This window comes from Rhinolophus ferrumequinum, chromosome X (assembly GCF_004115265.2).
Source record: "Rhinolophus ferrumequinum isolate MPI-CBG mRhiFer1 chromosome X, mRhiFer1_v1.p, whole genome shotgun sequence".
In the NCBI taxonomy this organism is placed as follows: domain Eukaryota; kingdom Metazoa; phylum Chordata; class Mammalia; order Chiroptera; family Rhinolophidae; genus Rhinolophus; species Rhinolophus ferrumequinum.
In genome coordinates, this window is record NC_046284.1 from 123,198,827 (window position 1) to 123,210,829 (window position 12,003).

Below are 12,003 nucleotides of genomic sequence, written 5' to 3' on the forward strand. Positions count from 1 at the left end.
CTAAGTTGTACCTTATCAGTGTTACTTTGAGATCCCCTGTCCCGCAAATATACACGTAGAGATCATCCTGGTTTACTTAATTTTTTTTTTGTGTCATGGCTACGTACACGTCCGTGGTAAAGGCATGCATCAATGTATTATATATTCTTTGAAATAAAGATTTTCCTTCTTAGAGCAGTGATGGGGACACAGAAAAATTGAACAAAAAAAATTGAACAAAAAAATTGAACAAAAAAGCACAGGTGTTGGCCTCCCATTTCACCCAGTCTCCCCCTTAGTGATACCTTGCATTGCTGGGGTATCTTTCTGATAATTGGTGAAGCACTCCTGACACGGCACGACCACCAAAGTCCGCGGATTACGTTAGTGTTCTGCACGCTTGGTGCATTGGTGGCTTTGCACAAAGGCACCAGGTCACGTAGCCACCAGTATGGTGTCGTACACAATTTGTCACTGCCCGACACAACTGACTAATTCATTTCACCACCATTCCTCCTCCTCCCAGAATTGCAACAGCCTCCCTCGGGATTCTCAGCCCTCACCCAGGAGCAAAACCACCTGAGGAAATGATAAAAATATCTCTGCCTGGGCCCCGCCCCCCGAGACGTCAATTTGTTGGTCTCTGGTGGGGCCCAGGAGTGCATGGGTTTTCGAAAGTTCCAGGCGGTTCACTGTCATAGGCCCTCGAAACTTATCTTCACCTCAGCAGGCAGAGGGATCCTTTTAAAATCGAGGAGAGCACGTCACACTTCTGCTAAAACCTTCACAAGGAGTCTGCATTTTGCTCAGACTTAGGACAGGCAAATGAAACTCAGGATGCCATTTGAATTTGAATTGCAGGCAAAACCACGAATGATTTTTTTTTTTTTTAAAGTGTGTGTCCCAAAGATTGCATGGGACATACTTATACTAACATTCAACTTCAGCTGGGTGCTTAGTCTGAATATATACCAAATATTCCATGGGACATACTTGCAATAAACTATTCATTGCTAATTTTAAATTCGAATTCAAATGGGTGTGTAGTGTATAAGTATATCCCAGATATTGTATGGGATGTACTTATGCTGAAACACCTAGTTTGTAAATATGTGTAACGCAATTTTATATATACTTATGTACACACGTTTATATTTGTGTGTCTACTATGTATACATATATGAATGCAACTACCATGTTTCCCTGAAAATAAGACCTAGCCGGAGCATAAGCTCTAATGCATCTTTTGGACCAAAAATTAATATAAGACCTGGTCTTATGTCATATTATATTATGTAAGACCCAGTATTATATTATATTATATTATATTATATTATATTATATTATACCCAGTCTTATATTATATAAGACGGGGTCTTATATTAAAATAAAGCTGGTTCTTATATTAATTTTTGTTCCAAAAGGCGCAATTAGAGCTGATGGTCTGGTTAGGTTTTATTTTTGGGGAAATAGGGTATATTGTATTGTACTGTAATATGTACTTTTGTATTTGTCAACATAAAAACGTGTATATTTTCCCTATGCAATATAAGCACAAATATGCCCTTACTTTATGGTTTTTTAGAAAAGCCTCCCTGTTCCAAATTACATATATGTAAATTGATAATATAAATGGTATATTTTGTATGTAAAGTACATGTCATATAAATGATATATGGTACATATAAATTACATGTAATATAAATAATATGGTCCCTACATAAGTTGTGTATAACATACATTCTATATTATACATTATGTACATAGAGTTATCATTATTATATTTTAAAAGTCCCCATTTTCATTTCCTACTCCATGGTCTTATTTTCACACGTGCATTTTGACACGTGAAGAATTTGCTTTGGCCTAAGGAATAAAGAAGAGATGCCGCTTTTTTTAAGGAAAAAAAACTGAAGTCACCGTGCAGCTGGCTGAGTGACATTTTCCCGGTGAGTCGTGTCCCCTCTCCCACGCCGACATGGCACTTGCATCCTGGACTCCAGAGTGATGCATTGCTCGGTGTGTCTTCTCCAACGAAAACTACATGTTAAATCCCGGCTCTGCCTTGACAGGCGTGAGTTTGCACCTCACGGCGAGCCTTATTTCTCAGCGCTCGACGGTCGTGTCTCTCCCACTTTTCTTCCGGATGAAGTTACCCTCACATTGACCTTGGTCATTCCAGAAGGAACAAGTCCAGTAGCAAATGTTTTTCTGCAAGGTCAGGGTGTGTGTTTCTATGGCGTCCCCTGTCCCTTCCGGCCTGCAGGAGTTTCCAAATGTCCTTGTTATCAGTCTTTTACAGATGACGGGACCCATGAGTAAGGACCACTATCTGCCTCGCTGATAAGACTCGATAAATGTTTTCTTACCTCTGCCCTGCAAAATGAGATAAACTACAGAAGCACAGCTCCTTCACAAGGACGAAGATAACACCAGTTGAATCCATCCCGTTTATAAAATCTGGTTTCCAGAACTCTCCATTTGGAATTCCTGTGTCATCATTTTTGGTGTGTTCTGAAGGCCGTTCCCTCACTCCAAGAAAACCTGTAGAATGTTGGAAAACACGGACAAAGAGTTGCATTATCCAGACACGACCTTTGGTCACCTGGTCCTACCTGTTTTGGGGTCATCTCTTTAGTTCACAAAGATCAGAGTGTGTCATCAACTTTGGATTCCATCTGCTGCTTACATTTCTTAAAATGTACTCAAAGTGCTTCCATGTTGTTTAGTATTTGTGAAGAGTTTGAAAGATTCTTCACATCAACACAGCATAAACATACACATTTCCCTATTTTCGGACTTTGAATACATCTCTTTTATTTCTCTATAATAAAAACTGCCTCCAATCATGGGTAATAATCTGCTAGGGCCTCCTAACAGAATGTCACAGATTTGGTAGCTGAAAAACCAGACATGTATCTCTCCCAGGTCTGGAGGCTGGAGTCTGAGACCCAGGTGTCCCAGGGCTGGTCCCCCCTCTGAGGCCTCCCTCCTGGGCGTGTGGACGGCCGTCTGCTCCCCGTGTCCTCACACGGCCGTCCCTCTGTGTGTGTCTGTGTTCTCATCTCCTCTTCTGATAAGGACACAGTCCTATTGGATCAGGGCCCACCCTAGTGACCACATGTTACCTTAATCTCCTCTTTCAAGTCCCGTCTGCAAATACAGTCCCATTCTGAGGTCCTGGGGGTCAGGGCTCCAACATACATATTTGGTGGGGGGGGGGGACAAAATTTAGCCCATAACCCTGGGTGACTCCGATCATGAAGCTTTGCATGTACTTCAAAATTTCATTTTCAGAAACAAATTCCTAGCTATACAATTCATGGGCCACAATGTGCGATCATTTCTGACAGCATAAGGCTTTTCGTTCATGGACATTACAACCCCAAGTGTCTAAGAGTTGTCTCCTCAGCATGGAACCTCCAATCCATCTAAAACGAGGTGAATTTTTGAAAACAGGGGCCACACTTGCTCTCAGTCACATTTCTTTGATTGTTAGTGACGATAAACATTTTTTTTCCCTCCCTAGTGGATGACCTATAGCTATGGCCTTTGCTGGGGAGGGAAGTGTCTTTTAACACCCTCTGACTGACCATACGTCAGTTTGGCTCATGGACATTTTTTACATACTAGGCACGCTTGCTGTGCATGTGTTTCTATTATGTTTATATTTCCATAATTTTCTTACATTTTTAGGTAGTCAGTTCTCATCATCTATTTACCTCGGTGGTTCTCTCAACTTTAGAATGTTCTTCCATGAACTACCAGGCATTTGAAAACTCATTATTCTCGTCCTTTTGGGTTAAGTTTGATATTTTTTTCTCCTTTAAATCTAATACTCCTGGAATTCATTTCAGTTTTCATTTCTCCTGATGTGTTTGGGGTGTTTTGAAAATAGTGTACAAGCTGAGACTCTACAAAAGCTTTGAATCCGAAACTGAGAACGGTTGATACGAGCATATAATTTATTATGCCAAGAGATATGCATACAACGTGATTGGATATAATTCTTCTCAGGTTACTGTGTCACACTTTGAGTTCTTTAAAAGCTTCAGAGATGAGCACACGAGCAAACGGAGAGTACAATCTATCCGCCCCACGTGCTAAGGTCAGTTTTGTAGATACTAGAAGGCAGGTGACAAGCTGCATGGTATCCACCCACTTTTCCGCTTTCACAAGCTGAGGTGCTAAGTCTCCAAAGGAAACTCCGCTGACATTTTACAAAATAGAAGGATGCGTGCCCTGAAAGAACTTCCCCTCAAGTCGTCACACTTTCTAACTTGCTTACTTACTAACCATCACTGTCATTCTGTGGATACAATATGCCCTTGAAAGTTCAAAATCAGAAATCCAGTGAAACAGCCACCGGCCATTACGTCCCCTTTGGGGGCAGGATGGTTCTGCCCAGCACACATGTGTAGGCTTTGGAAAGCATTTTTTACCTGCGTTCCTTCAGTACGGGGAGGGCATTTTCCAGGGACCCCTCCGGCATCTGAGAAGTAAAAACTCTCAGGCGTGTTGTGGGTGTGGTGTGAACTCAGCAGACGGTGTTACCATCCTCAATGCTTTCCTGTACAGTTTGCTTCGAAATCACTCAAGAGAAGCCTCCGAATAGACACATGTGGAGGCATTATTTTTAGAAGTTAGTGCTCCCTCCTTGGATGAGAGCATGGCAGGGAGAGGGTGGGGAGTGACCGCTGAAACGTCCTCGTACTTTTTCACATTGCCACACTTCCATTTGTGGAGAGAGTGGATTGGGGTTTTGTTTTGTTTTAGCGATTGATGATGGATTGATTTTTACCTAACTCTGCAGTCATTTAACCAGTCAGGTTTCTAAATTAATAAATTAACTGCTCTAATCCCGTTTGGTATTCATGACCTCCCCAGCCAGAGGGGTGATATCTTCATGGTAAAAGCTTCATTTCTGTCACCAGAGAGGATGTTTCCACGTCTCCTACACCTAGCTTGTTGGGTCAGGGCATGTCTTCAACAAGTGACATTGGAGCTGTTTGAAACGGGGGTCCTCTGTGCACGAAAGATCTCGAGAGAACCAAGTGCCAAAATCTGGCACTCAGAGACCCTGCACTCAGTCAGGGACCTGGCAGAGGGTCACCGAATAGTCACGATTCAGCTGGGCTGGGCCTGGAGCAGGTCTGGCATGATTGCGGTCACTGTTAGCACACTTTATAATAAGTTTCGTCATCTGTCATTAGTCACGTCGGGGCAGGCTCCATCTGCAGAGGCAGAAGGAATGAAGATTGCAATAGAACCGAGAGCCAACTAACTAGGTTATCCTGAATTCTTACCACATTAAACCAACACAAACCCTCCCCAGGGTCATCCTGGGCCGAGGGAGAAATGAGAAGCAGCTGATTGCCGAGCTTCCCACCCACAATGAGTGTTTACATCTCCTCGTCCTTGCTGGGAAAATGCTCATGGGGATTAGGGCGAAAAACCCCCAAACCCCCACAGTCGGCTTTCCCACAGCTCATCTGAGGATGTCTGAGCAGCACTGAGCCTCGCAGATATCCCTACTACAGAATGGAGACTCCAGAAAGGCTTCATTCGAACTAGGGTAAAATCTGAGTGAGTACTACAACCTGAGGCCGTATTCTGAACCTGAACACCTCTCGGATTTTCTGCTTGCCTTCTAGGCCCAAATCATACACGGGCATATATCATCACCCCACGAATGACACGAAATTTCCATCCCTGCCGAGGTTCGGATTCAAACCGATTCCTACATGGCACGAAAAGTCTCTTTCCAGGCACCTGGGGAGACCTCTTCTGACGTGTGGGAGGATGCCAACAATACCTGCCACGGGTCTTTTTCTCTGCGCAAGGGGCAGTGGACGTTAGATCCATTCATCTCAGAAAACACACAGACATCTTTTTATTTATAAATGTTTATACACAGGTACGCTGACATGTCGTGAGGGCAGCTGAACACTTCTTCTGGAATGTACATTAGAATGTGTAATAAAATATATTAGAATATGTAAGATAGACTACATAGTACAGAATATATTACAATGTGATATCTAATACATGTAATACCTAATATATGTATTCATTGCAAAGTCTGTGAAGGAGGAAGACTTCTTTTAGAATATACATTAGAATGCATAACAAAATAGATTAGAATATAGATAAAATAAATTAGACTAGATAAGAATATTATAGTATATATAATATCAAATATTATATATGTGAATTGGAAAGTCTGCGACGGCAACTATACACTTCTTCTAGACTATGTATTAGAATATATATTATAAATTATAAGACATATTAGAATATGTTATAAAATATACTAAAGTACATATTATAGAATATATTAGAATACATAACAAATTATATACATAAAAATTGTAGGGGCAGCTGGATGGCTCTGTTGGTTAGAGCGCGAACTCTGAACAGGGTTGCCAGTTCAATTCCCACATGGGTCAGTGAGCTGCGTCCTCCACAACTAGATTGCAGGACAATGACTTGGAGCTGATGGGCCCTGGAGAAACACACTGTTCCCCAATAAAATTAAAAAAGAAAGTGTTTAAAAAAATTGTAGGGGGCCGGCCCAGTGGCTCAGGTGTTTAGAGCTCCATGCTCCTAACTCCGAAGGCTGCCAGTTCAATTCCCACATGGGCCAGTGGGCTCTCAACCACAAGGTTGCCAGTTCGATTCCTCGAGTCCCGCAAGGGATGGTGGGCTGCGCCCCGTGCAACTAACAAGGGCAACTGGACCTGGAGTTGAGCTGCGCCCTCCACAACTAAGACTGAAAGGACAACAACTTGACTTGGGAAAAAAAAAAAAAGTCCTGGAAGTACACACTGTTCACCAATAAAGATCTGTTCCCTTCTCCAAAAAAAAAAAAAATCTAAAAAAAAAAATTGTAAAATCTGTGATATTAACTGTGCACTACTTTTCTACTTTAACTCAGTATACATGCACACATGCACATATATGTATCCATGTATACACGTGTGTGTCATACATACATATATGTATCCACGCACACACGTGTCCATATGTATGCCTATACATACACATGCACAAACAAATAAATATGTGTGTATATTTACACACACTTATAAAGAAGCGTCCAGCTGCCTTCGCAGACTACAATTTTTCCTCTTGTATTCAACAACGCGGGTCCTGAGCTGCATTGAGCGTCCTCCTGGTTGAGGCAGAAATTCATTCCTTGTGGGTCCCAGAGCTCATTCCTTCCTCACGCCCCACAACATAACATGCACGTCACAGAGGCAGGACCGGCCCCTAGCTGACAGGGATTTTTCTGGTCTTTCAAGGCCTATGCTGTGGTTTCTGAGGAATGTTTACGATCCTTCCATTTGCGAGCTGCTGTGTTCGGCCAGGTGTTGCGAAACCTGCCGGAGACTTTTATAGGAAGAGGAGGTACGTGGTCAGGCTCACGGGTGGGTGAGGAAGAGGATCACAGCAGCTCTGCAGGCCAAAGTTGAATTCTGAAAGATCCTGCGTGGGTGCAGTGAGAAGGGCAAGGGACTTCCCTTAACGCAGTGCGAAACCCTGGCCTGGGCCTCAGACCTGTGTCAGCCAGCAGCTTCATAAGGTCTAATCCACCCAGAGGCCGCACGCTCCTACGGGGAGACGCGCACTGGCCCCGCGTGGACCGTCCTGGTCTGTCCCAGCCCGGCGTCCAGTGGATAGGGCCTGGTGGCCGGAGGGCGGGGGACGCCTCCTTGTTGTAACCAGACGCACTGGCACGCATTTTTCGCATTCCAGTTCAAGATTTGGCAATCAGCCGGTGGAGATCAGGAGTCACGCCAGGGGAAAATGCCACCCACAACGTGCAGATGAGGGTTGGGGCGAGGCTGGCAGCCAGGGCCAGAACACCACACCCAGACCCCGCTTCTGGTTTCCTGTCGCCCCCTCCCGCTGCGCCAGCAGGCATGACCTGGTCCCTGTAAAACTCATCTGTTCTGAAGTTGTGGCTTAGACTCGGCCATGCCTCTCCACCCCGCCCGAGGCGAGGACACTCCTTCCATGGACGGAATCGCTGAGACCCGTCCTAACAAGGCGACAGGCAGGGTGACCTCTTGCTGCTTAAACTGTGGTCCGCGGACCGGCAGCCGACCAAGCCACCGGGCCTGGTCAGGTCCCCTGTAGCCCAGGGCGCATTTTCACCAGATTCCCCCCGCCCCTCGGGGCAGCGGGGGGTGGGGGGAAGGGAAAGTGGCCAGTGAACATTCAGGACGTCCAATCGCATGAGAATTTCAGATACACACCAGTCGTTTTGTGGTATATACATGTGGCCTGGAACAGGGTAGGAGGAAAAAAAATGTTATTGTGTATTTGAAATTCACGTGTCTGGGCGCCCTGCACTGCCTTTTCCTGGGGTGTGTAAAACAGTGCCCAAGTTGCCTGCAGTGCATTTGGTTGGTCTCTTAAATCCGTCTCTCCCCACTATTTTTTTTTTTTTAAACGGCTCTTTTGAAATAATTGTGGATTCAGAGGAAGCTGCAAAGAAACGCCCCGCCCGGGGAGGTCCGCGCCCTGCTCCGCGCCTCGCGCCCCGCCAGCGTCTCGCGTGGCTCTCGTCCAACAGCGAAACCCGGACGCCCACCCGGGCACCGCCGCGGGTTCGTGGGTACCGCGCGGTCCACCAAGCGTCCCGTGCGCATTTCACTCCACGTTCCGTTTTTTTATTATTTTTTAAACTTTACTTTTGTTTGAACCACGCCCTCCGCGTCCGCAGCCGGTCCCGCCTCCAGCCTTCCGGTCTGGGGCGCAGCGAGCGCGGGACCCAGCCCGCGCATCCCCCCGGGGAAGCTCGGCGGGGACCCTACCCCGGCGTGTGCCCGGACGCGGAGAGGGCGCGGGCACCTCCCCAAAGCCGCCCGCCCAGTCTGTGGCCGGAGCGCCGCCCAGCGCCGGCCTCGCGGTTCCAGGGCGGGGACTCGGCGAGGGCGGAGCGCGGCGGCGACGGCGACAGCCCCCTCCCGGCGGGCGGTGTCCGGGCGGGGAGAGCGCGCGGCCCCGCCCCGCCTGCTTCCGCCAGGCCCCCGGTGAGCACTGAGCGCCGGCGCCGGGGGCGGCCGAGCGCCACACGAGGAATGACCAGGGAGCCGGGCACCCGCGCCCGGGACCCCGCCTCGCCCCCGCCCGCCCGGGCCGCGCCCCCCTCCGAGGCCGCCGGCTACTCCCACCAGCTGCCGCTTCTGCCGCTGCCGTGAGCACCGCCCCGCGTAGCGCCATTGGCCCCGCCGCTCCGCCAGCTGCGCCGGGCCGCGGGCCGGGAAGCGGGGGGCGCGCATGGCTGGGCGCCGCTGATGCCGCCGCCGTCGCGCCGCCCTCCGAGGCTGCGTCCCGGGAAGCCCAGCCCCTCTCGCCCCCCGGCCCGGCCCGGCGCCCGGGATTGGACCGCGCCCCCATGGAGGCGCCGGCGCTGGCCAACGCGGCCGCGGCGGACCCCGACCCCCTAGAGAGCCAGGGGGAGACCCCCGACGGGGCGCCCGCGCACTTGCCGAGCCCCGACGCGCCCTCGCCGGAGTCGCCCGCCTACCGCCTGCAGGACTTCGACACACTGGCCACCGTGGGTGAGTGCGAGTCGTGGGGACCCGGCCCGCAGGGGCGCTCGGTGCCGCCCGGGACGCTGGCGTCAGACAAAGGGCCCGTGTGCGGTCTCCCGCCGCCTCCCGGGTTGGACTGAGCCCGGCCCCGCCTGCTCGCGCTCCTCGCGCGGGGCTGCCCCTGCACCCTCGGCCGCCCGGGCGCCCCGAGAGTTGGGAGCGTGTCCCCCAGGCCTCCGCGAGCCTCCCAACCTGCGGGCGTCCTGCCTCGCGCCTCCAAAAGCCCCTTATTTAGACCTCCCCCCACTAAACCACCACGCTGCCTGGGCATTCCGATGTCACAAAACTTCCTGGAGGTCACCTCAGATTGGGGACCTCAGGCTCCCTGCCGGGCAGGGCCCCCCCCCCCCCCCCAGGGCAGAGGCAGAGACCCTGAAGGCACTTGCAGACCTCACCTGGGCCACTCTCCCTTCTGCCCTGCGGCAGGAGTCTTATGCGTGGACTTCAGACCTAACCGGGGCTTTCCGGACAGGTGTCCCATGGCGTTGGGGGGCGGGGTGGGGGGGGGCTGGCCTTGGAGATGGATTAGACACTTCCTGACACCACGCGCGCGTGCTTTCCGTCCGGTGCTTCCCAAACATGGCATTCTTTCATCAGACACTTATTTCTTTTTGTCCTCTGCCTTTGAACTTGACCCCAACCGGGGAGCTGGAAATGTAGGTTTCCAGCTCCCTAGGCTCGGGGATCTCTAAAAACGCTGTTTCATGGGGCCGCCCTGAGTGGGTCAAAACATCCCAACTTCAGCTGGGTGTAGGATTCCAGCTGTGGGCACAAGTCAGCCTGTGGCTTCTTGGCAACTGTTTGTTGCCAAGGGGGTTGTGCCAACATGTTGCTGGGTAGGAAGGTGAACAGGGAGCGAGGGGCGTGCCGAGTGTGACCGTGGGACTCTGGGGCAGGGGTGTTGAGGTACTTTCCTGGGTCTCCCCCCCCCCCCCAATTCGGAAAGGTGGAAGCAGGAAAGCAGCACACAGTGGGCCCAAGGTCATGAGGTCATTAGGGCTTACTGAGACCAACCAGCATGGAAACCACCAGCAAACAGGGGGTCTTCTCTTCCTCAGTGGCCTCCTTGCCCCTATGTACTTGGGTGGGAGGAAGGGACCACCGGGAAACCTGATTTGGGAAGGAGGGTGTGGGAGGCACCCTGTCTCTCTCCAGCTTCTTTCCGTCTCCCTCTCAGCCCTCTCTTTCTCCTCCTTCGTTTTTTCTCTCTGTCTCTCCTCCCCTCCCCCTCTCCTTCCTCCTCTTCCTCCTCTTCCCCTCGCCATGTCCCCTGGGAAGCTGTGCTGGCTGATTTCAGACCAGGCTATGTTTTGCATGGCATCAGGGCGGGACAGAAACCCAGGCCAGTGCAGTTCCACAGTAGGTGGAAACGCAAGCGAACAATGGAAAGTTGGTGGAGAACCGGCCGTCCCTTGGCACACAGCACAGGCCATTGTGTTTCTTTTGGGCACACACTTGGGTCTATTGTCGAAGGTGCGGGGGCTGGAGACCGGGGCAGCCAGCCAGGTTCTGGCAGATGTGTGGGCTGCAGACGAGAGCTCGTCTGGTGCCCTGTGGGCGCTGCCAAGTGGGCATAGGTGCCCAGCGACTCCTCTGGTCCTTAAAAACAATGTTGCCACCCCTGGGGGTGGGCTGGGAAATAGTTTTCGCCAAGGCCTCTTTGCTGCTCTTCGTGAAGACGATGTTTGTTCAGGAAGGATAACTTCCGGTGGGCTCCAAAGGTGTGAAGGGTGACTCAGGGTCACCAGAGTTCCAGGGACAGGGACCCAGCCTTGTGTGCGTGTGCCCCTTGAAAGCCTCCCTGACATTCTCTGCGCTCTTTCACCCAAACTCCTTTCTTTACTATTGGTGAAGGATGAATCTGCACGTGATTAACCTAAGAGACTAAGAATCAGCTATAGAAACACACACACGCCTTTCTGAGCTGTGACAATCACGTCCCTTGAGACACCATCTCCAGCAACTTGAGATCATTTCATAAGGTGCATGCAGTGGGCAAAAGTAAGGGGCTTGGCTGGACTCTGTACCTGCAGTTAGAACCCAGTTGGGGCGGGCACGGGTGCCCTTTATCCTAAGCTTCCAGCTCAGGAAAATAACTTCCCTTGAAACTTCTCCTCGTCCCCATTCCTAAGTGTCCGAGGGCATCTGTGTCCAGTTTTTAGCTCAGCAATGCTGCTTCTCCACTATGGGAAAGCAACCCACATGCAAAACAAACACGAAACAAAAACTCCAGCCGTCTGTCTTAACCTTTCTTTACTATCATAATCCCCGCCCCTTGGAATCTTCTAGAATGAGTCAGGGTGGAAGCACAGGACTCAGCTTCTCCTCCTCCCTCGAGGCTGTTGGAAGCCCTTATCCCCACACAGGTGAGCTTTTCCCTTTGGTCTCGGTCTCCACCTGTGTGTGTCGTATCCTTGTC

General features: G+C 50.2%; 1 protein-coding gene across 1 annotated transcript in view; it reads left to right on the plus strand.

The window, feature by feature from the left end:
- Positions 1–9,146: 9,146 nt before the first annotated feature.
- The window catches only part of PRKX (protein kinase cAMP-dependent X-linked catalytic subunit), a 67,074-nt gene continuing 64,217 nt past the window's right edge, over positions 9,147–12,003 (plus strand). The window contains exon 1 of the mRNA XM_033106405.1: positions 9,147–9,551. Coding sequence (XP_032962296.1) covers positions 9,386–9,551 — 166 coding nt within the window. The 5' untranslated portion in view covers positions 9,147–9,385. The remainder of the gene's footprint in view (positions 9,552–12,003) is intronic.